General features: G+C 32.7%; 1 protein-coding gene across 1 annotated transcript; it reads left to right on the top strand.

The window, feature by feature from the left end:
* Positions 1-24417: 24417 nt before the first annotated feature.
* LOC132805060 (zinc finger BED domain-containing protein RICESLEEPER 2-like) lies at positions 24418-25368 on the top strand. The gene is made up of 2 exons (XM_060819817.1): positions 24418-24600; positions 24739-25368. Exons 1-2 carry the CDS (start codon positions 24418-24420, stop codon positions 25366-25368), a joined length of 813 nt encoding a protein of 270 aa, XP_060675800.1.
* The last annotated feature ends 1385 nt before the right edge of the window (positions 25369-26753 follow it).

Here is a 26753-nt window from a genome sequence, read left to right on the forward strand (position 1 = left end):
AATACCCTTGTTGTAGAAGTTTGACAATATTTGAAAAAATGAACAATATGTGAGTCCAAAGTTGACTTTTTCTATGGTTAAGATTTTTGGTTTGACTGATAAATCATTGTGTAGAGTTCATCAATACGAGTTCATAGATTGGTTACACGCCAAATTATGACTTACGGATAAAACATTATAGTTCTATAAAATTTCAAATATCAGTTTTATATCCGTGTCTAAACTAGTACAAGATTTTCGTCTATTAGTGATCCAAGACTCTATATAAATATTGGAAAGCATGCCCAGCAGGAAACAAGTTCCAAAATATCTATTTTTTTCCCAAAACCTAAGAAATTTCTCTCCAAACCCATGGATCCGAACCGGGTCGTTTTGAATCTATTTTATGCCTAACCGAGTCATCACCGTTTTGCCCAAATTCGACAACCCTCCTTATGTACGAGCTAGTCAACATTGTTACCCACCCCTGGACGACCACACCGGCTGCATTTCAGACCAAATAACCGGTCGATGCACTAGAATCGGCCGTTTAAAGCTAGCGGTAGCTATTTGGCATTTTTTGACCGTTTGACCCTTTTTTGGCCCATTCAGGCCAACCCACACATCTATCCCACCATTTTTGGACTCTCTGAACTCATTTCTGTGATCCATTTGCCAAGATTCCTCACCGTTTGAGAGATAAATCGATGTGGACTTTGATAGAGTATTGCGACAAGTTTCCCTACCACCAGTGAAATTTTTAGACCAAGGTGAGTACGCCATTGCATTCCTTATCTCTTGGGATTTCCATTGATATAAAGTTTGTGAATTTTGGAGGTTGTTTGATAATTTTTTCATTTTTGGATCAATTAGTTAAATATTGGATAAATTCATACTATGTTTGGACAAAATATGGTTAAATTGGACAAAATTGAGTTGGATTAGTAAAATTAGATATTAATAGGACCCATTAGATGGTTCAATTTTGAAAGATTAGCATCTGGGTGAAAAGCCTTAGTTTTGGATATCGAATCCTAAGGGTATGCAATATAATTGGACTAGTTAGTGTTCAATTTGTGTAATTTTATAGTTGTACAAATTAATTTAAGGCATTTGGTGTTAAAAAATGTCTTTGGTTTAGTTATTGGAGCCTGAGAAATATGTTATTATATTAGAGGCATTCGAGTTAAGTCTAGAGGTGATTTTGCCAGGGAGCAAGAGTGAGCATCTGTAGTACTATGGGTTGCTATGATTTTAAAATATTTTGGGCATACATATACTTAACGTTTGATTTAAATATTCATTTTATGCATATATGAGGATCTGTTTTTACACATATGTGTTATCATTTTGCATGACGTTTGATAATATTTTAAATGGTTTCCAATTCTAATGAGTTCTTAAATGGACTTGTGGTATTTAAATATCCTGGTATTTGAATTGAGGTTTTAAATTATTTTGGAAAATAATTGATTTGTGAAAGTAGATTGAAAATTATATGATTTTAAGCATGTTTAAATATTTTATAATTTTATGTGCATAAAATTGGTTTATGGTGAATATATTTCATTGTGGTATTTATGGTTTTAGCATGAAATGATGATTTGAAAATTTGAAAATATTTAAATAAGTGTTTGAATTTGAATATTAAATTATGATTTATGATACAATATTGTTTAGAAAAGTATATATGATCTTACGAGATTGTTTTAAGAATACTGTATTGTTTATTTTTAATTGATGTAACATATAGTATGAATGTTTCAGATCAGTATTATATTATAACACCCGCGGTTTTCCACGATACTGCGATGTTGGATTTATCCCACATGTTATTATTGCCACGGACCATGAGGTTGGGTTCATCCCATAGGTTTATTATTGCCACCGACCGTGATTTCCACGATACCTTTTGTATATTGAGGATCATGAGGTGAGTGTATCCCACTGTTTATAGTTTGGTATATTGTATGGTACATTGTATATGTTTTGAGCATATTGATGATTTTCAAATATTGTGGTTATTAGTGCACTTTTATAATTATTTTGTGAAATTGTGTTTATAATATTTTATGCTCAATATTTATATCTTAATTAAGACATTTTATAATATTATATTGATCGTTCACTTGTTACCTTTTAAGCACCTATTTTATGATATTGAATTAGGGTATAAGTCTGGGTTTTATAAAATAATTTTTAAACGGAAAACTTTTCAAACGAGTGGAACGAGAGATTTTAAGAGAAATTTTTACGGAAATAAATTATGATTTTTCTATTATACTATGTCACTCATTAAGATTTCTTTATCTTACGTTTTATATGTTCTAAATTCATTTTCCTAGGTTCAGGCAGTTAGTAGCAGTCTATTTCGTGCACCGCTTGTCACTTCGTTATTTCCACGATAGCAACAATATCTATCTTTCTTTATTTTATCCTTATCTTTCTTATTTATTATTTATTTGTACTTCTAAATTTTACAAACACTCCTAGAATACTTTGATCTAAATATTAGACTCAGTAGAGACCATATTATATACATGTATAGTTATGGCCTGTAGTATGATAGGCTGGATGTGGACCATAATTGTGGACTTTTATACTGTTGTAGTTATATATATATATTGAGGTATTATTGATAAGTGTTCGGTTGTCCATGTTTTAAATGAGGTTCCATTGGATATTCTCTAGGGATTGTTTAGTAGGACTTCACTAGCTGGGACTACTGAAGATCCTAGGAAGGTTTCCGGAGCGGGTCCTGTCACACACTTACATACAACTACAAGACTTTAAACTATTTAGTTTATTCTTATTAGAATCTGCTTTGACTAGTTAATTGTTCTTAGTTATTCTTAGTTGAAATTTTATTTTTAAAAATCCTTTAATCACTGAGGCAATTGAACCTGTAGATTATTTTATTCTCCAATTGTCAATACAATTGTCTGAGTAGTTTAATTCAACTGATGTACATTTTTTCTTTTCTTTTCTATGAGCTGTTACACGTTTGAACTAGTACATCCGCATATTTAGGAGACAATAGATTGTTGAAAATTTTTCAAATTTATTCCAACAATATTGTTGTATATTGATGTGAAATGTAGGTATACTTAGCCAATATTTCCATGTTGGGACCCATCCAAGATCTCTTATCAAAACTCTAGATAAGCTTCGACTGAGAAAATCCTATCGGACTTTCCAACAGAAAATCTAACAGCATCTCCCCTAAGGGTTGGACATGCCATGAAATTCACTGCACAGAAAACATACTTCTAAAAGGTACCATCTTATTCATCCCACTTTACTACAAGGATTTTCACAACAGTAGAACTTTAAAATAATACAACATAGGAAACAAATATAATATTAAACAAATAAATATTCAGCATAGTATACAAAACATACTAAGGTTTACAAATAAGTTTAGAGTTTAATACAACAAAAAAGATAAAGAAGAAATATTACAAGAAAGACAGAAAAAGGAAAATGTAACACGTCGTTCCAAAGTACACCGGAATTTTTCTTCATGTTGACCGAGATTGACCAGATTTTACTGCCATTGATAGAGAAAGGTTAAATTTTGATTTTTTATTCCGAATGGAATTCTGTGTTGATCGAGACAGCATTGCGAAGTATGCATCATCCCGAGTTTGTAGACTAGTATCAAAACAAGCTGCGGTCCAAGCTGTCCGAGGGTGCCAAGTTTGACTTTTTATTTTTGTTGAATTTTGTTTTGACTCTTATATGGTTGTGATGTACTCATTGATACGAATTTATAGAATAGCAGTACACCTAATTTGGATATTTGGTTGAAAAGTTATGGATCTGTAAAGTTTTTCTAATACTGTATTATTTTATGTTATTAGTGTGCGTGTGTAAAACATGTGCACAGTGTGTGCCATGTGTCACCTCCTCAGCCAATCACATGGTGCACAGTGGAATCCACATGTGGCTTTTTAATTGGGCAAAAATTGAGTGGTAGGGGAGAGGAGGAGAGAAAAAGAGGTGTGAGAGCGAGGACCGGCCACCACCGTTTATGGCAAAACCTACCCCGAAATCCCTCCTAGGTCGTCCCGCCTGGTGAAGTTCCATTGGACAATCTCTAGAGGATATCCAATGGAATCTCACTTAGAATGTGGACAAACAAATATAAGCAATATTGAATAATACATCATTATATATAGATAAAATCACAACAGTAATAAATCCACAACTATGGTCCACAACTACAGTTTATCTTACTATAGGCCATAATTGCACACATTTATAATATGGTTAATATTGTGTCTAATAACTAGATCAGAGCATTCTAAGAGTATTTGTGAAGTTTAGAAGAAACAACTGGTACAATTAAGTATAGAACGATAAAGATAATAGAGAAAGACAAGTATTACTGCTGCAGTGGGAAGCAAAAAATAACAAGTGGGGTGCAAGGTAGACTGTTAGTTAACTGTTTGGACATAGGGGAATGAATTTAAAATAACAAAATGTGAGATAAGATATCTCAGTGGATGACATAGTGTAATAGGAAAATAAAAATTTATTTCTGTAAAACTTTATCTCAAGATCTCTCGTTCCACTATTTTGAAATCATTTCATAAAACTCAAACTTGTACCCAAATTCAATATCATAAAACCGATGCTCAAAAAGTATAAAGTGAACAATCATCATAATATTATAAAATATTTTAATCAAGATATAAATATTGTGTCAGGACCCATTCAGGATCTCTTCCCGAACCTTAGAGAAGCCCTGATCCCAGGGAAACACTACTGAACCTTCCAATGAAAAATCTGACGACATCTTCCCTAAGGGTTGGACTTACCACAAAAATTACCAACATAAAGATGCACTTCTATATGGTACCACCTTATTCCTCCCATCTTATTACAATAATTTCCACAATTTGCAGCACTTCAATATCAAGATATATAAAAACACATACACAATAGAATTAAACTAGTGAGTAGAGAACAAAATATATTTTTAAACATTCACGTCCATACCACCCACTTAATGTCGTACATTTCAACTATCATTTTATCGACATACAAATGCGTAATATAGAAAGAAAGGTAACATAACCATCACATCAACAATAATAATAATAGCAGTATTTTTAATTATAAAAATAATATTAATATAATTTGCCTAAAGGCTACCATATTACCATACATGATCGAGGGCTATCATATTTATTTGAAGGTAATCACCTATCCAAGGGTTATCACATAATCACAAGCTATCACATAATCACAGCTGCCCCAAGGACTATCTCACTTGTCCAAAGGCTACCACTTGTCCAAGGACTATTATACTTGTTCAATGACTATTTTTCTTGCCCGTAGGTTATGACACTTATCCGAAGATACCATATGATGATGATGATAATAATAATAATGATAATAAAAATAAATAATTGTAACAATAAAAATAATAATAATAATAATCATAATGATAATGATAATATTAATAGTATGAAAATAATTGTAAATGTAATTCTGATAAATAATAATTGCAATATTAATAATAAGAATAATATTAATAATAGTAATGACAATAAAAGCAATTAAGTATGATGTTAGAAAATCAGATTATGAATAAATAAAATAGTATAAGGTCAAATAATATTTTAGAATTTAAAACATATTATGAAATATACACTCGTATCAGGGGTACAAACGATACCTTCCAATATGCTGTGCAATCCATAATTCCAGCTGTCGTTGGCACTTTATTGCCAATACAGTTCAAGGTGGTTGCCTAGATCGACCGTCCAATCCCCTGGACTCGTAGGCAACATAATTATGAGGCTAGCTCTTCATGGACCACATCGGATCGTCGTCCCTGTACAGTGTGATACATACAAATATAAAATATATACAAAAGATGCTTGATGTACATACTATATATTAGTGATGCCCCGATGGCGTCCAGCGTCTCAAAGCACCGCCTGACAGGGAGGTTAAAGAGAGAAACCTGCATCCAGGCCGCCTTGGTATCCCAGCAGCGTCGATACTACAAACCTCAATCCCGGCCATGGAAGGGGCGGCTATGACCAATATCAAACTTGCCTGCCCTCGGTCTAATAGCAACCACGGGAGAGTATAAACCTGGGAGCTTATCACACTCCGCCCATACGCTAATCACATCCATAACTATAGAACACCGGTACATGTATGGTATATCTAAAAATTATAAAATTTTTATAGTATTATTAAAATAATGAGTTTTGATAAAATTAGATAAAAATCAAGTTTATGAATAATAAACAAATTAATTAACTAATTAATTAATGCATAAATATATTTTTTTGGAAATACTTAAATTTAAATAAATATTTTTCTTCAAATCCATGAAATCAATTTATACTAAAACAATATAAAGAAAAATACATAAAAGTTTATACATAATTAAAATCACATAAATGCATTATTTATGCATCAAAATTTCAACATTTAAATCAACAATATATTTGAAAAGAATTAAACTATAATTTCATAAAATTAATCTCTTCCACAATAATTCAATTCCATAAATAAATAAATAATTTAATGCATAAACATATTTATTTTTATCATAGTAATTTAATATAATTAGTTCCTTAAACCTTCGAATCAATTCATCCAAATATCATTAGAACCACAGACAATTTCACAGTAAAATTAACAATAATTTAATAGCAATTTAAAAATTTACAGCTTCCCAACATTTTGAAAACATTAATCCAAGACTACATTTATTCAATTTGGCATCTTCAATATGAATAATAATTATTTAAATACTAAACATATACATATTCCAGATTACCACATTAAAATAATAATAATTTATTAAAAAATAGCATTTTTCAAAATACTCTATTATAATTCACAAATAAGGTACCAATAGAAAACTAAAAAGACAAGGAACACGAAACCAACCTTCGTTGAGCTTAAAACCATCGAGCTTGGTCAGAAAATGAATGGAAATTTTCAGCCAAGATTTCCCCTCGTGTATCTCACAAACGGCTCCGAATTTGGGCAATTAGAGATCATTTTTGGAACCAGGGGGTCAAAAACTAAGGGGTAGGACCGGTCTTACGGTTAAAAACTGTTGAAAAAGGGGTCAACCATAGGACCATCGACCGTTGGCTTTGGATGGCCGGTCCCGGTGTGTCCGCCTGCCAACCGACTGGAAATTTGGCCACTGGCATTGCCCAACCATGGGCTTTGATGCCGGCTAGTGCGTACACCTTCCCGATGGTCGGAGAAAAAGAAATGGGCAGAAACCTGAGAGGGAGAGGGAGGAGGAAAAGAGAGAGAAGTTGTTTTTGTGCCTTGGTGGGGAGGAGAAGAAAGGGCACGTGCATGGGAGGAGGAAAAAAGAAAGAAAAAAGAAAAAGAAAAACAAAAGGAAAGAGAGAGAAAATAATAAAATAATAAAATAATAATTAAATATATAAATATAAAATATATATATATATATATATATTCTTCAATATTGTGATTATTAAATTACAGTGAGACATGGCACTTTCCTAATGCAACACATGGCACAATTTAAGGACTTCCTCAAATATTTTATTACCCTTGTAAAACTAGTTTTGGAAAACACAACCACAATTTTACAGATGCATAACCTTTCAACCGCAGGTCCAATTTAAGCGTGCCATCAGTCCATGAACTCGTATCGATGAGTACTTTACAATCATAAAGGAGTCAAGCCCAGATTAAGTAAGAATAAAAAGTCAACTATGGCACATTCGAATAGTTCGGACCTCAACTTGTTTTACTCATAACTTTCAAATTGTAGCTTCATTTTTGACGTGCTACTGGCCTACAGACTCAGTTCGATGTGTACTTCGCAACGGTGCCTCGGTCAACCTAGAATTTTATCCGAATCAAAAAGTCAAAGTTTGACCCTCTCGGTCAACAGTGGTCAAACACGGTCAACATGAAAAAATTCCGACGTACTTCGAGACGAGGTATTACATATTGAGCATAAAATATTATAAACATAATTTAGCAATATAATTATAAAAGTACAGTAATAACCACAATATTGGAAAACCAACAATATACTTTGAATATATGCAATGTACCATACGATATACCAAACCGTAAGCCGTGGGATACACTCACCTCACGACCCTTAATATATGAAAGGTATCATGCAAATAATAAACTGTTGGGATAGAATCAACTTCACGACCCATGGCAATAATAAACCCGTGGAATGAACCAAACCTCACAGCACTGTGGCAATAATAAACCATCGGGATGAACCCAACATCACGGTCTGTGGCAATAATAAATCATTGGGATGAACCTAACCTCACATCACCGTGGAAAGTCCACGTGCTATAATATATTACTGATCCAAAACACTGGTACTATATGGTACGTCAATTAAAAATAAACAATACAGTATCCGCAAAACAATCTTATGAAATCATACCTTTCTAAACAATATTGTATCATAAATTATAATTTAATATTCAAACTCAACCACTTATTTAATATTTCAAAAATTTCAAATCATCATTTCATGCTAAAACTAGAAATTCCACAGTGAAATATATATCACCATAAATCAATTTTAGGTACATAAAATTATGAAATATTTGAACATGCTTAAAATCATATAATTTTCAATCTACTTTTTCAATTCAATTATTTACCAAAATGATTTAAAACCTCAATTCAAATACCAAGATATTTAAATAACATGATCCACAAGTTCACTATGAACTCATTAAAGTTAGAAACCATTTAAAATCTTATTAAAACCCATATAAAATAATAACATATATATGTAAATGCTGATATTCATATAAGCATAAAGTAATCATTTAAATTAAGTGATATATACGTAAAATAACCAAACCATATATATTATACTACATGCCCAAAAATTTTAAAAATATAACCACTCACAGTACTACAGATGCTCACTTCTGCTCTTTTGCAGGATAGTCTGCAAGCTCAACTCAAGTGCTTGTAATATAATAAAATAATTTTCAGACTCCAATAACCAAACCAAAGATATTTGTGAACACCGAATGTCTTAAATTAATTTGCATAACTATAAAATTAAGCAAATTGGGCATTGACCGGTCCCAATTATACTGTGTACCATTAGGACCCAATATTCAAAATTGGGGCTTTTCACCTTAAAACTAATCTTTCAAAATTAAACCATCTAATGGGTCCTAATAATATCTAATTTTACTAATCCAACTTCAATTTTGTCCAAACACAGTCCAAATTTATCCAAATTTAACTAATTGACCCAAAAATGAAAAATATCGAACAATCTCCAAAATTTACAAACTTTATGTCAATGGAAAACCAAAGAGATAATAAATTCAATGGTGTACTCACCTTAATCCAAAAGTGTCATCGATGGCCTAAAAACTTATCGTAATGCTCGGCCAAATTTCAAGTTGATGTATCTCTCAAACGGTGAGGAATTTTTACAAACAATGCACGAAAATGAGTTCAGAGGATCCAAAATTGGGGGGAAAGGTGTATGGGTTGGCTTGAAATGGCCGAAAAATGGCCAAATGGACGGAATATGCAAAAAAGTCGCTGTCGGATTCAAACGATCAGTCCCGGAGCGTCGGTAGGCAGTTTGGGCTAAAATTTGGTCGGCGAGGTCATCTCGAGGTGGGTAACAAGGATGAATGATGTGTACATCAAGATGATGGCCAAATTTGGACAAAATGGTGATGATCCAGTTGGGCATAAAATATGTTCGAAATGACCTGGTTTGGATCCATGGGTTTGGAGAGAAATTTCTCGGGTTTGAGGGATAAAATAGATATTTTGAAAATTATTTCCTGCTAGGGATGCTTTCCAATATTTATATAGAGCCTTGGATCACTAAAGATGAAAATTTAGGACTGGTTTGGACGCTAATATAAAACTGATATTTGAAATTTTACATAAACATAACTTTTTATCTGTAACTCGAATTTAGCATGCTACCAGTCTATGAACTTGTATCGATGAGCTCTACACAATGATACATTAGTCAATGAAAAAGTATTAACCATATAAAAAGTCAACTTTAAACCCACATACTGTGCATTTGATCAAACTTGGTCAAACCTTGTCAAACTTGTACTACATGGGTATTTTGGTATGGGTTGTTACAGTTTGACCCACCTTCAGTCGTTTCCCATTCACATGTACCTAATCACCACCACCACCATTCCATTTCTGGCCAGCCACCCAAAACCCACAGCCAACCAATCGCTGACTTGCCCAAATGGGGGCTTTTTTCGTCGGTGACACTATTTTCTTCCATCGCTAATTTCTCCCAATTCAAACCTTTTTTTTTGACATCATCGATTCGTTGAGTTACCCATCCTCCGATCTACCTCCCTACCAAATTTCACGACCATTGGCCACTGGACATGCCACAGACGGCAAGTTTCTCTTGGCAGCTACCGGTGAAATCTCATTTCGAAGAGTTCCTGGTGATCCCACCTACCCTCTTCCACTAATTTGACCTCCCTGAATCCAAATCTGAGGTCAGTTTCTTTCAATTCATGATAGTTTATGAGATTCAAGGACATTAAATCTGAGAGCTTTTCGATGAGATTCCAGCCACCACAGGTCCGATCTTCAAGAGGTAAGACTCAATCCATGATCCTCACTCCATAAGCTTCATTTTGGTGTATTACTTGTAAATTTTGGATACCATTTGTGTTAGCTTCCATGGGTATCCGTGTGTAAAATACCGAATAAAATATTAATTAATTTGATCTTGTGTACTGTTGATATTTTAGAGGTACGTGTAAGTCGTGAGGCCGATCTCGTTGAGGATGTGGATTGATACACGTGCTTAAGATGGGTGATCGACCTTCAAATTTATTTTTGGGTGTTAAATTATATATGTTTTGTGTTAATTAAATATTTAATTGTGGTGTTTTATGTGTTGATTAATTTTCAAATTTTTATTTGAAAATTTTGATGCCAAATTTGGGGTGAAATAAATAAATGTGCATGAAAACCATATTTTGATTTTTTTGAAGAAGTTACGAATTTAATTTTATTAAATTATTGTTGAATTAAATTTCAGATTATTCATGATTAATGAAAAATGCATTTACATGAATTTATGCAATTGGGGATTTTTATGCTACCTTATTTATATTGAATTTCGAGGATTCAAAGAAATATTGTTTTGAAATTTTTTTATGCTCCAAGAATATAATTGTGCAATTAATTTAGTTGTGGTGGAATTTGTGGATTTCCATTCATGGAATTTAAGTGATGAGTTTAAGAATTTTATGGCCTTGTTTCATTGAAATTGGAAAATGGTATGTGTATATATATATATATATATATGATTTATGATTTAAGACGCACTATGCAATAATGGTGTTTTGTACTGTATTTGTTATATGTGTGATAAGCGTGCAAGTGGTAAGCTCTCCCGAGGGTAGGGAAGTTTGATATATTGGCCATAGTCGTCCCTCTCTATGGTTGGGATGGTAGCTATAAGTGTCGGTGCTATTGGGATGCCAAAGCAGCCGGATGCAAGTTTCTCTCTTTAACCTCCTCCTCAGGCGGTACTCGGGATGCTGGGTGTTGTTGGGTATCACTGATATATAGTATGATGCGTCAAGTGATTTTTATCTAGAGGATTTCCAAAACAATAATGTTTAAAAGAGTAATTGAAAATTGAATTTTATCAAATGGTGTTCTTTTTTTTTTTTTTTTACATTTATTCATATTAGTGTTTTTAAAAAATGTGTTTACCATGGTTTTATTATTTAGATTGATTTGATAATTTACAATTGATTTTATTGTATTTCATAATCAATTTCAAATTGAGGTTTCAAAATTAATTTAGATATTTCCTTGATTATTTCTAAAATAAAGTTTATTGTGATTTTGTTTATTTTATTTATGATATTTTATTTACAATTTAACAACTGTTGTTAAGATTATTTTTATCTATCTTTTTCATTATAAATTAGATATATAATTATTGTATTTTATTTGTGATTATTTAATTAATTGTTTCTCAATTTTGGGGTATACAGATATTGGATTTTGTGAAATATTTTAAAAGGAAAACATTTCCAACTAAGTGAAGTGCGCGGGTATTGAGAGAAAATATTATTTTCAAATATTTAATATTTATTTATTTATTATTAATTTATTAAATTTATTTTATTATTATACTATTATTATTATTGTATAGTAGATTCGGTCACTCACCTAGATGATTAGTATTTTACACTTTTAAATTCGTTCTTGTTCCCCTAGGCCTAGGTTAATAGACATTGATTGATTACGGGTGAGCTTGACATTTTTATTCTTTGCTGAAAGTTCAAGAAGTCTTCCTTTCTTTATTTCCTATCTTGTAATATTTGTTTTTATATCATGCTGTAATAACTCTTATGCTTAGAAATTCTATAAATGCTTTGTATAGTATGTTGGATGTATTTGATTAATATTACATTGGTTCCTTGTTAATTTTGAAGTGCTGTAAATTTGTGGAAATAAATTGTAGTAAGGTGGGAGGAATAAGGAGAAATTGTTAGAAGTGTATTTTCTGTGCAGAGAATTTTATGGTAAGTCCAACACTTAGTGGAGATGCTACCAGATTTTCCATTGGAGGGTCGGATAGTGTTTTCCTAGGATTAGTGTTTGTCTAGGGTTCTAGTGAGGAATCTTGGATGGGTCCTGAAAGAAAAGGCTTCTTGGAATTCAGAAACAAACAAAGACGTCGAGCTCGTCCCCGGATGCTCAACATCTACTAATACCTAAGCATAGGGGAACATGTTTAAATACAAAAAACTAATGAGATGCTAATAATCCTAGTGAGTGATCTAACTTCTAGATAAATATAATAATATAATATAGAGGTGATTAGTAATAAATAAATAAATAAATAAGTAATTAAAAATAATAAATAAATGAAATTAAATATTTTCTCTCAAAATCCTTACAATTTCACTCAGTTGGAAAAATTCTTTTTCTTAAAAACTAATTTCACAAAACCCATCATTTTTATAATCCACAAATCAAGAAAAAATAAATAAGTAAAATACATTTAATTTAAAATTAAAATTTAAAATACATTTAATTTAAAATTAAAATTTACATTGAAAATAATTTAATGACAAATTATTAGATTTAGAATAAAATATCATAAGGTAAAATAAAATCATAAATAAAATTTGTACTAGAAAAATTTAGTATAAAAGCAAAATTATCCACAATATATAATTTATAAAATTTTGCTTAAATAAATCAATTAAATAATAAAACAAATATTTTAATTAATTTAAGACATCAGTTTGAAATAAATAATAAAAATATGATAAAATTCATTTTGAAACATTAAATTGAAATAAATAATAAAAACATAATAAAATGCATTTTAAAACATAAATTTAAAATAAATAATAAATAATAAAAATATGATAAAATACATTTTAAAACATCAATTTGAAATAAATAATAAAAATATGATAAAATTTATTTAAAAATATTTTGTTTGGGAAAATGTGTCAAGAAAACTACTTGATTCACCATACTATGTACTAAATGGTGCTAGCGGTATCTAACATCTTAAGTACTACTCTGACGGAAAGCTTAAAGAGAGAAACTTGTAAACGGTCACCTTAGTGTTTCAAAGGTGTTGATGCTAATAAATAGTTATTTTAGCCATTAAATAACCAAATCATTGTGCAAAATACTTACCAAATCTCAGTTCTATGACTTCCATAGGAAGACCATACATACTTGCATGCTAATAACCAAATACTATACTGAACACCAGTATTGTAAGCATCTAAAACCATAAAATCATAAATATCACGCATATCGAAAATCTCATAACATGCTACTTGGTTTAGTACATCTTTCTAAACTCATAAAATTCCATTTCCTTTTAAACCACCATCATAAATCAATCAATTTAAATACATCACTTTTTACCATCATAAAACTAAATCCATAAATATTTAAATGCATAAATATATTTTTTAGAACAATAATTTAATACAAATATTTTTCTCAAAATTTAAAATAATATTATACAAAAATTACATTAAATCACATAAAATCCACATGCAATTAAATTCACATAAATACATTTTCTTATGCATAATAAATTCAACAATAAAATTGAACAACAATTTAACAATAATTTAAAATCATAATTTCTTTAAAATCAAAATATAAATTTGATGCAACACATATATTCAAATCAACATAAATTGGCATCATAAATGTAAATAGCAATTTTTCTTGAATATTAAACACATAATATTTTTCAGAAATCGAAATAACACAATATATATATTTTCACAGCCCCAAGATAGTTTTTAAAAAAGGATCACTCACCTCAAATGCATGGATCACTCAAGATTCTCCACAGGATCGGTCCCATGGTTTACACAGGTGCCTCTCGAAGATTGGTGGTGGCCAGGATCTAATTGGAAAGCTTGGGAACCAACTTTCCTCAAATCTTCCAATCCGTTGAGATTTTGATGAAATGGACCTCAAATTTGGATTTAGGAAGGTCAAAATAAGGGGGACAAGCCGGTGGTCACATAAAAAACTCACTGAAACTAAGGTCTATAGCAAGCCATTGCAGTTGTCGATAAACTTCATCAATATTGATGCGTCTGGCACAGCTTGATGGGAAGGTAAATAGGAGAGTAGGCTTCACACTGGTATGGTAGTGTCCAAAATAGGTAAACGGATTAAGAGAAATCGGCCGGTGAACAGGCAGTGCCACCGCTTGAAATTGCCTCGATCCTGGTATGTAGCCTATTGGCCATGAAACTTGGCCTACTGATTGATGTTAAGGTGGCCAACTTAGTGGTCCGATGTGTGCACATTAGTGGTGGTTGGAGCATGATCAATAGCGTAAGGCTAGTTTCTCTCTCCTCATTCTCTCCTCCTTCTCTTTCCTCTCTCACACACCTTTCACCTAATAAAAATCGGCACGCATGGGATTGGTTAAAAGCTTGATATGTGGCACAGTGTCATTGGGCACTGTGCACACATTTTTCACACACACAGAAATTGATACATATTAAATGGAGTCTTGAAAAACCTTCATCCGTCCATATTAATCAAATGGTCAAATTAAGTGCGCTAATAGTCTATGAACTCATATCAATGAGTACTTTACAATCATTTACAAGTCAAAATCAAATTTTACAAGAATAAAAAATCAAATATAGTTACATTCGGACAATTCGGACCTCAATTTGTTTTGGTTATAACTTTTGAACCATAACTCTATTTTCGATGTGCTAGTCCACGAATTCAGATCGATTCGTATTTTGTAATGGTATCTCGGTCAATACGAAACTACATCCAAAACAAGAATTCAATGTGGGCCCCACTCGATCAACACTGTAAACTCAGTTAAACTTGATCAGTGTGCAAAAAATTTCTATGTACTTCAGGACAAAATATTACATTCCAAATCATTATTCACCTACATCAGTAGTGCTTTTGTAATGCTTCACCTCAACTGGTAGACCTACTACTCCTTATTGACTCAGTTTTGCCAGTATACTCGGTATGAAGTTCTTTTTATTTAGAATTTGTTAGGAGATCATCTATTTTTAGATTGCTCTCACTTAAGCAGTTAACTCTGGAGTTCCTTTAAACATTTAAGCCATCCACTCTGAAAAAGCTTTAGTATTATGAGAGTAATTATTATTACATTTAAACCATCCCTTATATCATACCCAAGTGAAGTAGGATTGGTTACCAACTAACCTACTAATTCCTCTTGCACCCATCCACATTGGTTGTTACAATCTCACTTTGGGGTCCAATGTTCTCGTTGGCATACTTTCGATTGAGTACAAGCTCTAATATCATCTGTAACAACTTACCTCTATTGACGGACCTGTCACTTTCTGCGGATATCGTGACGACCAATGTGGGTAGGTGTGGGGTATTGGTAGGCTATTTGGTGTCCAATCTCACATCTCTTGAGTGTGGAATGAGAGATGATTCAAATTTAAATATAGTCACTCTCATAAATCCAATGTCTTTTTAGAGTGGTTGACTTCAAGGTTCGAAAGAACTACGAAGTTAAGCATGCTTAAGCGGGAGTAGTCCAAGAACAAGTAATCTACTGTGAAGTTCTAAATAAAAAGTCACATACCAAGTGTAGTGGTTAAATTGGAGACAATATCAGTAGATAGTAATAGGTCTACCAGTAGAGGCGAAGTGTTATAAATGGTATCAAAGTTTGTACCGGTGGAAAGTATGCCAACGAGGACACTGAGCTCCAAAGAGGGCGGATTTTGTTGAGCACTGGCAGGTTACCTGGCATCCAATCCCACATCGCCTTGGTATGAAATGGGAGTTTATTCAAATATGAAGATAGTTACTCTCATAATGCCGAAGCTTTTTCAAAACGGTTGGCTTTAAGGAGTAGTTTAAGGATGGATAGTCTCTTAGAAAGCTTTAAACAAAAAGCCCCATACTAAGTGTTTGCCTGAGCTGAGCACGCTTAATTTCAGAGTTTTTTCAAATCCTGAAGCTAACTACTTTCAAAAAATCTCAGTGTTATGAGAGTTACTATCATTAAAGTTGAACTATCCTCATGCCACATTTGGACGATGTGAAATTAGATATTAGATAATTCGCCAGTACTTCTTGCACCCATTCACACTGGTCATCATAGCTTTCAAGTCTAAAGTAAACTCCTTCAACTCTTATATTGTCTCCTCATCTTTGTTTTTAGTAGTTTCGGCCTCTTCAACTCTGCTTTGGGTGCTGTCCAACTCAATTGCTTGAGTTTTTTGGCCTTGGGCTGTGCCTTTTCTATAGTAAACTTTGCCACCAACTCATTCTTTTGGCATTGGGCTTTGGCAATTTTGGCCTCTTTAGCCCTACTTTGAGTGTTGTCCAACTCAATTTTCAATGCCTTAGCCTCAATCTATGCCTTTTCAATTACAATCTTTGCCACCAAAGCATCTCTTTTATTTAGTAGCTAGTACCTGATTAATTTTGCTCCTAAAATCAAACTGAAATATATTGGGCACAAGAAAACCTAATTACACTATTAGCATGTGATTCAAACTGCTAAAACAGAATTTAAAAAAATCAAAAATGAATTTATTACAAACAGCCTAAACCTTGCAATTTATCTAATCTAACCATTTATATTAGCCTATTTAAAAACCTTTAAATCTCACTATTTTATATTTAACCTATTTTACCGCTGCCAAAACATTCTCTTCTCTCTTTTAATTAAACTCTGACCATTCTCTCTCTCTTCAACTTTGAGTTACGTTTTTTTTTATGTAAATATACTATTTGACATATATATTTCTTGCTAAATGGTAGGTGACAATGGTATAAATACATTGTAAAACACGTATATCTCTTAGAAGTCATTGCACTTTTTTATTTTTGATACAAAAAATATTGCTTTTGTTATAATTTCCTCTTATTTTGTTTTTTTTGTTTTCCTCAACCAATAATAAAAAAAAAGCTTCATATATATATATATATTAAAATATTCATGATTTTATAGATTTTATTTTCCTAAATACCAATAGTGGTTTTGTTTTTATTTATTTATTTTTTGGTAAACAACGTGGATTGTAAATCATCACATAGGAAAAAAAATCTCTTTTTTGTAAAATTTTAGAGAGGCCTTACTGGTTAATGTTGTGGAAGTAACTGTAATTTGAAAATCGAATATTTAGGGACTTAATTAGGTGGGAGAGAAATAATGTTTTCAGTGTAGTAAATTAGTTGGATAAAAGATAGAGAGATTCAAGAGTTTTTAAATAAGCTAATTAAACTGTTAGATTATCAATTAAAAGGCTTAGATTATTTGTTAAAATACTTTGTCACCTCTTAATTTTCCTTTAGAAAATAAACCCATTCTGCTAAAATCATGAATAAATAGGGGAAAATATTTGTTCTTATCGAGAGAACTGGGATTGATTGGACATGTCCGTATAAGTGTGCTCCAGTGGCTTTTTGGCCCTTGTAATTCTTTTCGAAAGCTTTTTAGAAAGTGCTTCCCTAGTAAACATCCTTCACACAATAAATTTGGGTGATTATTGGTGATAATCCCTTTATCATTTGTTTCTTGGATAGCAACTCAATCCTCCAAAATTAAGGTGTCCAAACCTCAAGTGCCAAGGCCATGATGAATCTCTGGCACATGCCTTCAAATACTTCATAACATCATTCTTTAAATTCAATAAAATATTCTATTATTTGTCATTGACACCTTAGCAATCAAGTGTTCTTGCCATTTCTCAAAGAAAGATTTGTTTCTGTCATATTAATATCATAACCTTTCTCCAAAAGCTGTCCCAAACATAATATATTATTTTTTGATGCTGCGCATATAATATATGTTTGAAAGAAATTGATGGCTTTCATCTTTCAAATGTATGAGAATATTGCACTTGCCCTAAACTAGAATCTTAGACTCATCTCCAAAAGTAACAATTCCACTCACTGTCCATCAAGCTTCACAAACATATTTTTACTCCCACACATATGACTACTTGTATCGGTGTCAATATTCCAAGCATTATCTTCAATTCCTTTTTCTACTTTTTAGGCTAGCAATAATGTAGGCTCATCTAGTTTCTCATTTTCAATGAAGTTCGGTTTCTCTTCCACTTTATGTTTTGATCTACATTCAGTAGCATAATATCCAAATCCTTGGCAATTATGACATTGAATGTGAGACTTATCATACCTTGGCCATGAACTTGTATCTCTACCATGACATCTTCTAGTAAACGAGCCCTGTCTTTTTTCTTCATTGTGGTATGTCTTGTATTCTCTTCTTCCTTAGCTATGCTCATATCCACCTCTTCCACATCCTCCTTTTCCATTACCATGATTATATTCTTTTCCTCTTCCTCTTCGATGTTGATTTCTATCGTTATTATTGATTTTCTGGTTACTTTCATATTAAGTCAAGTTTTGATTTTAGAACCTGTTCCATTGTCCCTTGCCTCTTCCTTTGTCTTTCTTCAAATGCTTGTAGTGATCCCATGAGTTCTTCAATGGTCATAGTTTCTAGGTCTTTAGTTTCTTCAAAAGTAACCACAATATGCTCAAATTTAGAATCCAAAGAACAAAGAATTTTCTGATCAATAATCCATGTATTATTTAAGGTTTCCCTATTTGCCTTCAATTGATTGGAAATAACAATTATATAGAAAAATAATTTGACACAAATTCAGAAACTTTCATGTCAGGACCCGTTCAAGACCCCTCACCGGAACCCTGGACAAGTCCTGATTCCAGAGAAACACCACCGAACCTTCCAATGGAAAATCTGGTAGCATCATCCTTAAAGGAAGGACTCACCACAAAATTTACCTGCACAAAAATACACTCCTATATGGTACTACCTTATCCCTCCCACCTTACTACAATAATTTCCACAATGGCAGCCCTTCGATAACAATTTGTATAAAACACACACACACACACACACACACACACACACACATATATATATATATATATATATGCAATAGGAATAATCAACTATATAAACAACCAAATATACCTTTAATCATTCACGTCTGCCCACACCACCCACTTATTTCCGTACATTTCAAATATCATGTTACCAAATATACCGATGCGTAATATAGAAAGAAAAGTAAAACAATCATCACATCAACAACAATAATAATAATAACAGCTATCGTTTTTATGATAAAAATAGTATTAATATCATCTGTCATATTTACCCGAAGGTAATCACTTGTCCAAGGGCTATCACATAATCACAACTATCCCAAAGACTATCTCACCTGCCCAAAGACTATCACTTGTCCAAGAACTATTATACTTACCCAATGGCTATCTTTTTTGCCCATAGGCTGTGATACTTGTCTGGATTATATCATATGATGATAATAACAAACTACAAATAAAAATAAAATTAATAATCATAATGATGATGATAATATTAGTAATAATGAAAATAATTGGAAACATAATTCTGATAAATAATAATAATTGTAATATTAATAACAAGAATAATATTAATAATAGTAATGACAATAAAAGCAATTAAATATAATATTAGAAAATCAGGTTATGAATAGATAGAATAATACGAGGTCAAATAATATTTTAAAATTCAAAATATATTATAAAATATACACTCGTATTAGGGGTACAAATGATACCCTCCAACATGTTGCGCAATCCATGATTCCAGCTGTCGCCGGCACCTTGCTACCAATATTGTCCGGGGTGGTTGCCTAGATTGGCCATCCAATCCCCTGGACTCGTAGGCAACATAGTTACGAGGCTAGCTCTTCATGGACCACATTGGATTGCTGTCCCCGTACAGTGTGATACATACAAATATAAGAAATATATATATATATATATATATACAAAAGATACTTGATGGACATATTATATACTAGTGGTGTCCTACGGTGCCCAGCGTCCTAAAGCACCATCTGACGAGGAGGTTAAAGAGAGAAACTGGCATACAGTCGCATGGCATGTAACAGCCTAGCCCAAACCACCCGCATGCAGATATTGTCCTCTTTGGAGCTGGAGAATCCTCTTACAACCCAGCCCTTAAGGGTTTAAAACGCATCTACAAGGGAAAGGTATCCACACGCTTATAAGCCATGCTTCGTTCTCCTTTCCAACTGATATAGGACTTCACAATCCTCCCCCCTTGGGACCCAGCGTGGCGCACCGATCCGGGTATTGGCTCTGATACCATCTGTAACAGCCCAGCCCAGACCACCCGCATGCAGATATTGTCCTCTTTGGGCCTGGGGAATCCTCTTACAACCCAGCCCTCAAGGGTTTAAAACGCATCTGCAAGGGAAAGGTATCCACACGCTTATAAGCCATGTTTCGTTCCCCTTTCTGATGTGGGACTTCACATGGCATCCCACCGCGCCGCTGCTAGCAAGCGTCCTGGCCATGAAGGGGGGTGGCTAATGCTCACTGTGCATTATATCCTACCTACCCTCGGTCCGATGGCAACCACAGGACAACCTTATAAATCAACTTGCACGCTAATCACATCCACATCCACAATTACAGAACACCGGTACGTGTACGATGCATCTAAAAACTATAAATTGTTATAATATTATTAAAATAATGAGTTTTGATAAAACAAGATAAAATCAAGTTTATGAATAATAAATTAATTAATGCATAAATATATTTTTTTTGGAAATACTAAATTTTAAATAAATATTTTTCTTCAAATCCATGAAATCAATTTTCACCAAAACAATATAAAATTCTTACATAATTTAAATGACATAAACATAAGACGTTTAAATCAAATAACAATTCCTCTTAAAATTTAAAACATATATAATATTCTTCAAAAATTTGAATGATATAAAATATAATATATGTGAACATCTTTATGTACTTAGTATATATATATATATATATATGTGCATGCATATATATAAACTTAAGAAGTTAAAGTTGGGCATTATGATCACATAACTATAGTGCACAGTATACAAGCATTTCAAATGTTCCAATTACTCACCTAAACTCAAATGCCAACCAAAGCTTCCTGGCATCCATACACCATTTTCGTTGGTGAACCTTTAATTGAGTGTACAAATATATATATATATATATACACACACATATAGAGTACACCAACTCCTCCATATCGTCATATTACTATATATACCCCAACTTAAGCTCTTATTAATTCGGCACCACTAACAAGTATCCCCATAAATACAAAGGAACTTAACATTACCCTTCTCAAGAGCTGCCAACTATCACTTCCATAAGACAAGCAACAACTAAACACGATAAAACAAAGGACAAAGAAAATCTCTCTTGAGCACTATAAACCAGTAGCATATATATATATATATATATGTATATATAGGAACCTTGCCCATTTATAAACTCAAAATCCTCCAAAATTTAAACCACCTTAGCATTGTGAATTCTAAAACATGTCAAAACCTCATATTGGTATACATGTTAGAGAATCATGGCAAGTGTTAGCCATGAAACATGCAAAACAAAGACCAAGGCAAGGTAAAAGCTGAAATGCCTTGGCCGAAATTATTAACCTAGTTTGTTTCATATTTGGTTTGTATTTTAATTCTAGCAAATTGTGTAATCTAGGCTAGATAAGTTGGTGTACAAAGACACCAAAATATGTTGTTTAAAGTATACTAGCCAAATTAGGGTTTAAGAAACACCAAGCACCTAGATGACATGGAAAACACCTTGGTGACAAGGATGGTGACATGGAAGCTACTTGGTGACATGGAGCTTCACCATTCGGCCTTTCTCTCAAACAATGCATGGAAGGACATGTGTCATCATGCATGAGGACTACTTCACTATGAAGCAACTAATGAGGTAGCAACACTTGTCAACCAACCATGATGCATGTGGCAAAGTTACTTTACACATGTTGTTTTGCTTCACCATGAAGGACTTGTTTGTATTGGTCCTTAAAACCGGTCATGGTGTGCCTTCACACCTATTTTGTATGCTATAAATATGTATTACAGTTCCATGAATGAATATATTGAATTTTGAAAAAATATACCTTAGTTTCCATTTGAAACCAAGAGAACACCAAAACCAGCCTTGTTACAAATTTTCAGCAGCTTATTACATCAAAGCCGAGGTACACCTTCACTCCAAGTCAATTTCAATCCTTCATACCTTGTTTTCTTTTGATTAACCTTGCACTCATTCTTTCAAATTGGTATCAGAGCCTTCTTTCATCAATCCCTCAACAAAAACCGATTCAAAACTCATAAAACACCAACCGGTTTAAATGGCTTCCTCACATTTTTTAGCACCTTCACCTCCTATGTTTGATGGCAACAACTATCCTGTTTGGGCAATCAAAATGAGATCTTATCTTCAAGCTTATGACCTTTGGGAGCTTGTTGAAGTTGATTATAAGGTAGAACCATTGAGAGCAGGTGCTATTGTAAATCAAATCAAACTTCATAGTGAAGAAAATGCAAGACCTTACAAAACTCTAACAGAAATACAAGTTGCTGTGACCGATGACATCTTCACTAGAATTATGACCTGTACAACTCCTAGACAAGCATGGGAAAAACTTCAAGAGGAGTTCCAAGGAAGTACAAGATCAAGATAGATGCAGCTGCTCAACCTTAGAAGAGAATTCGAAAATATGAAGATGTTGGAGCATGAAACCATTTTCAAAGTCTTTGTGACTCCAACATTTTGAAATTGCAATTTTAGACATGTTAGCTAACATTTCAGAGTCTTTGTGACTTTCAACTCCTAAAGTTGCCAATTTTAAACAAGTTAGCTTTCATTTCAGAGTCTTTGTGACTCTGAATTTCAGAAATTGCTTTTTAATTATTAGTTTTTTTTTTTGAACTATGGAATAGTGTGCAATTTCTGAATATTATGGAATTGAAATTGTGTAGTTAGAATTGTGCAATTTTTAAAGGTTAACTTACATTTAGAGTCTTTGTGATTCTGAAATTTTGAAATTGCTACCTAATTTGTAGTCTTTGTGGAATTGTGGAATTTTTTTAGTTGCTGTTTAATTTTGAGTCTTTGTGGAATTGTGGAATATTGTATGCTTGGTCCTGAATTTTTGATGTATATTTGGTCATAGTGCATATTTGGTCCTGGATTTAAATGGAAAGTTCTAATGTGAATAATGCATGGAGTTGGTAAATTTTCATGTGGCTGTGTATGATAGTTTGGTTTAGGAAAAATGTATTTTGTTGGTAGTTGCTATCAATTCCGAAAATATGCTAATTGCTGGTAGGGAAAATGTATATTGTTGGTAGTTGTTGGTAGTTTGGTTTAAGGATTAAAGGGCTTGGACCTGATGGTTCTATATTATTATTTAAGAAAGCAAGACTATTATTTGCTGTTTAATTTATTGTAATTTAATTTGATTGAGATTGTGGAATTTATGGCCTTGAATTGTTGTGTAATTATTGTCTTGTTTTTGTTTGTTTCCTCTTATGTAAACATTATCCTAGTTATGCTTGATATGGACCTAGATTCCCCATCATCAGTTAATGCACCTTCCTCTCAAACCCCAATAGGTCAAAATCCATCACCATCACTGTCAAACCCTGCACCTTCCAATGCCAAATCTACATTACCTCCATGACCTCCATTAGGGAAAAAAAAAATTTTAGGCCAACAAGTGATGTATGGGATCACTTTGTCAAAATAGAAGGTGGTGATCCTGATGACCCTAGATGTGGATGCATTTACTGCCATAAGGATTATGCATGTAGTTCTAAGAAGTGTGGAACCAGTACCCTAAGGAACCATATGAAGCAATGTTAGAAAAATCCTTATAACTTAGATGAAAACAAACAAAAGACCTTAACTTTTGACAGGAAATCCGATGGTAGTGGTAGCAATTTGGTAGCTACTGTTTTCAACAAAGAGGCATGTAGGATGACATATGTCAAAATGATAATTTTGGATGAGTTACCTATTAGTTTTGTAGAAGGCTGTGGGTTTAGACACTTTTATAGTGTTGCATGTCCTAAGTTTGATCCTCCATCTAGAAGAACCATTGTGAAGGACATTTATCAATTATATTTGGATGAGAAATTGGCTTTAAGATCAATGTTTATTGCAAAGCAGCAAAGGGTTAGTCTTACAACTGATACATGAACCTCTATTTAAAATGTTTGTTATATGTCATTGACTGCCCATTATATTGATGATGATTGGATGTTACATAAAAGAATTTTAAATTTTTGTGTGGTTCCTAATCATAAAGGAAAGGCAATTGGAAAGCTAATTGAGGTTTGTTTGCATGATTGGGGTATTGAAAAAGTGTTCACACTAACCCTTGATAATACAAGTGCAAACAATAATGTAATTGCATATCTTAAGAGGAAAATGGTACATTGGAAAAATTGTATATTGGATGCTAATTTTTTGCATGTTCGATGTAGTGCACATATTGTCAATTTGATTATGTGTGAGGGTTTGAATGAATTAGATGAGGCAACTGCTAGCATTCGTAATGCTGTGAGATATGTTAGATCATCTCCTTCTCGATTGCAAAAATTTAAGGATTGTATAAGTCAAGAGAAAATTGATAGCAAAGCTTTAGTATGTTTGGATGTTCCAACTAGATGGAATTCCACATACTTAATGTTAGAGTCGGCTTTGAAATTTCAAAAAGCTTTTGAGAGAATGGAGGAGGAAGATGGACATTATACTTCCTATTTTGGTGAGGATGATAGTGGTAGAAAAAAAGTTGGACCTCCTTTAGCTTGGCATTGGGATGATGCCAAAATTTTTGTCCAATTTCTTAAGGGCTTTTATGATGTAACTCTTAAATTTAGTGTCTCTTTACATGTTAGCTCCAACATATACTTCCATCAAGTTTCTTCCATACAAAAATAATTGGATGATTTATGTGTTAGTGAGGATGACCGGTTGTGTGTTATGGCAAGGAAAATGAGAGAAAAGTATAATAAATATTGGGGTTCCATGGGAAATGTCAATAAATTGCTTCATCCAAGATATAAGTTGGATTATGTGTCATTTAGCTATGGGATGCTTTATGACAATGATGAAAGCAGGGTTACTGAATTGACAAATGGTTTGAAAAAGACTGTAATGAGGCTGTATAATTGGTATAATAAAAAGGAAATGGGTTCAGATGGTAGTTTTCAATCTTCCACTAGTGTTGAGTCTTCTGGAACTAGTTTGGATAGTAATAATAGTGAATTAGAGCATGCCAACTATGCCGACCAGGTTTGGATTGCTTATTTGAAGAATAGAGAACAAAGCCAATGTAAGGAGGTAAAAAATGATGTGGATAGGTATCTGGTCAACCCTTGTGAGTATGGTTTAGTTAATTAAATTGGTGGAGGGTTAATGGAGAGAAAAACCTTGTGTTAGAGAAGATTGCAAAGGATGTCTACGCCATTCAAGTCTCCATTGTGGCTTCCGAGAGTGCTTTTAGCAGTGGAGGTAGGATACTTGATCCTTTTAGGAGTTCTTTGACTGCTAAAATGGTGGAGGCTTCGATATGTTATCAAAATTGGCTTAATACTTCTCCAAGTTTTGACAGATTCTTTTTAGAAGAGATGGAATATTATGAAAATTTAGATGCAGATAATGTAATATGCAATTGAGATTATTTTCTGTTTGTATGCAAATCATATTTTTTTTTAATGTTTTTATAATATTTGCTTCTGTTTGCCGTTTGGTGTCACTCCAAGACCTATGCCAAAGCCAAACAGTAGCAGTGAGTCCAGATAGCAACAACAAAATGGATTGAGGGTGCATTGAGTGGAATCAGTGGATGTACTTGAAACTTGAAAGCTTTTGAGTTTTGACAATGATGAAAGTAACTTTCTTTGTTTTATTTTTCATTTCTTAATAATCATCACATTATTAAACTAATAATGTATTGGTTTAATTTATTTTGGTGTCCTTTGTGATTATAGGTTTTGTAGTAGTGGCAGTGGAGGATTTGACAGTGCTAATTGTAGGCTTCTTATATTTTTTTTCCTAATGTTTCTTTTATATTTACTGGCAATGTATTACCATTGCTCTTAAGTCATTTGTAACACTTGCTTATTAGTTACTTTGATAGTAGTTGTTATTATTTTTTTCTTTTTTGTTTTTGTCTCTTTGGGAACTGATGGGTATGGGATTGTTATTTTGATATTTGTATTTTGTATCTGCATTTCTGATTCTCAATTTTGGTGAGTGGCAGTGGCATACTGGCATTGAAATTCTCAATTTCAATATTCCTTTTGATATATATTGAAGTTTTG

This window comes from Ziziphus jujuba, chromosome 8 (assembly GCF_031755915.1).
Source record: "Ziziphus jujuba cultivar Dongzao chromosome 8, ASM3175591v1".
NCBI lineage: Eukaryota > Viridiplantae > Streptophyta > Magnoliopsida > Rosales > Rhamnaceae > Ziziphus > Ziziphus jujuba.

Excerpts from the sequence above, each read along its gene's own strand:
- LOC132805060 (XM_060819817.1), top strand. The coding sequence starts at position 24,418 with ATGATAATTTTGGATGAGTTACCTATTAGTTTTGTAGAAGGCTGTGGG. Across the intron at positions 24,601-24,738 it reads TTATTGCAAAGCAGCAAAGG|GCAATTGGAAAGCTAATTGA; the intron begins GTTAGTCTTACA and ends CATAAAGGAAAG.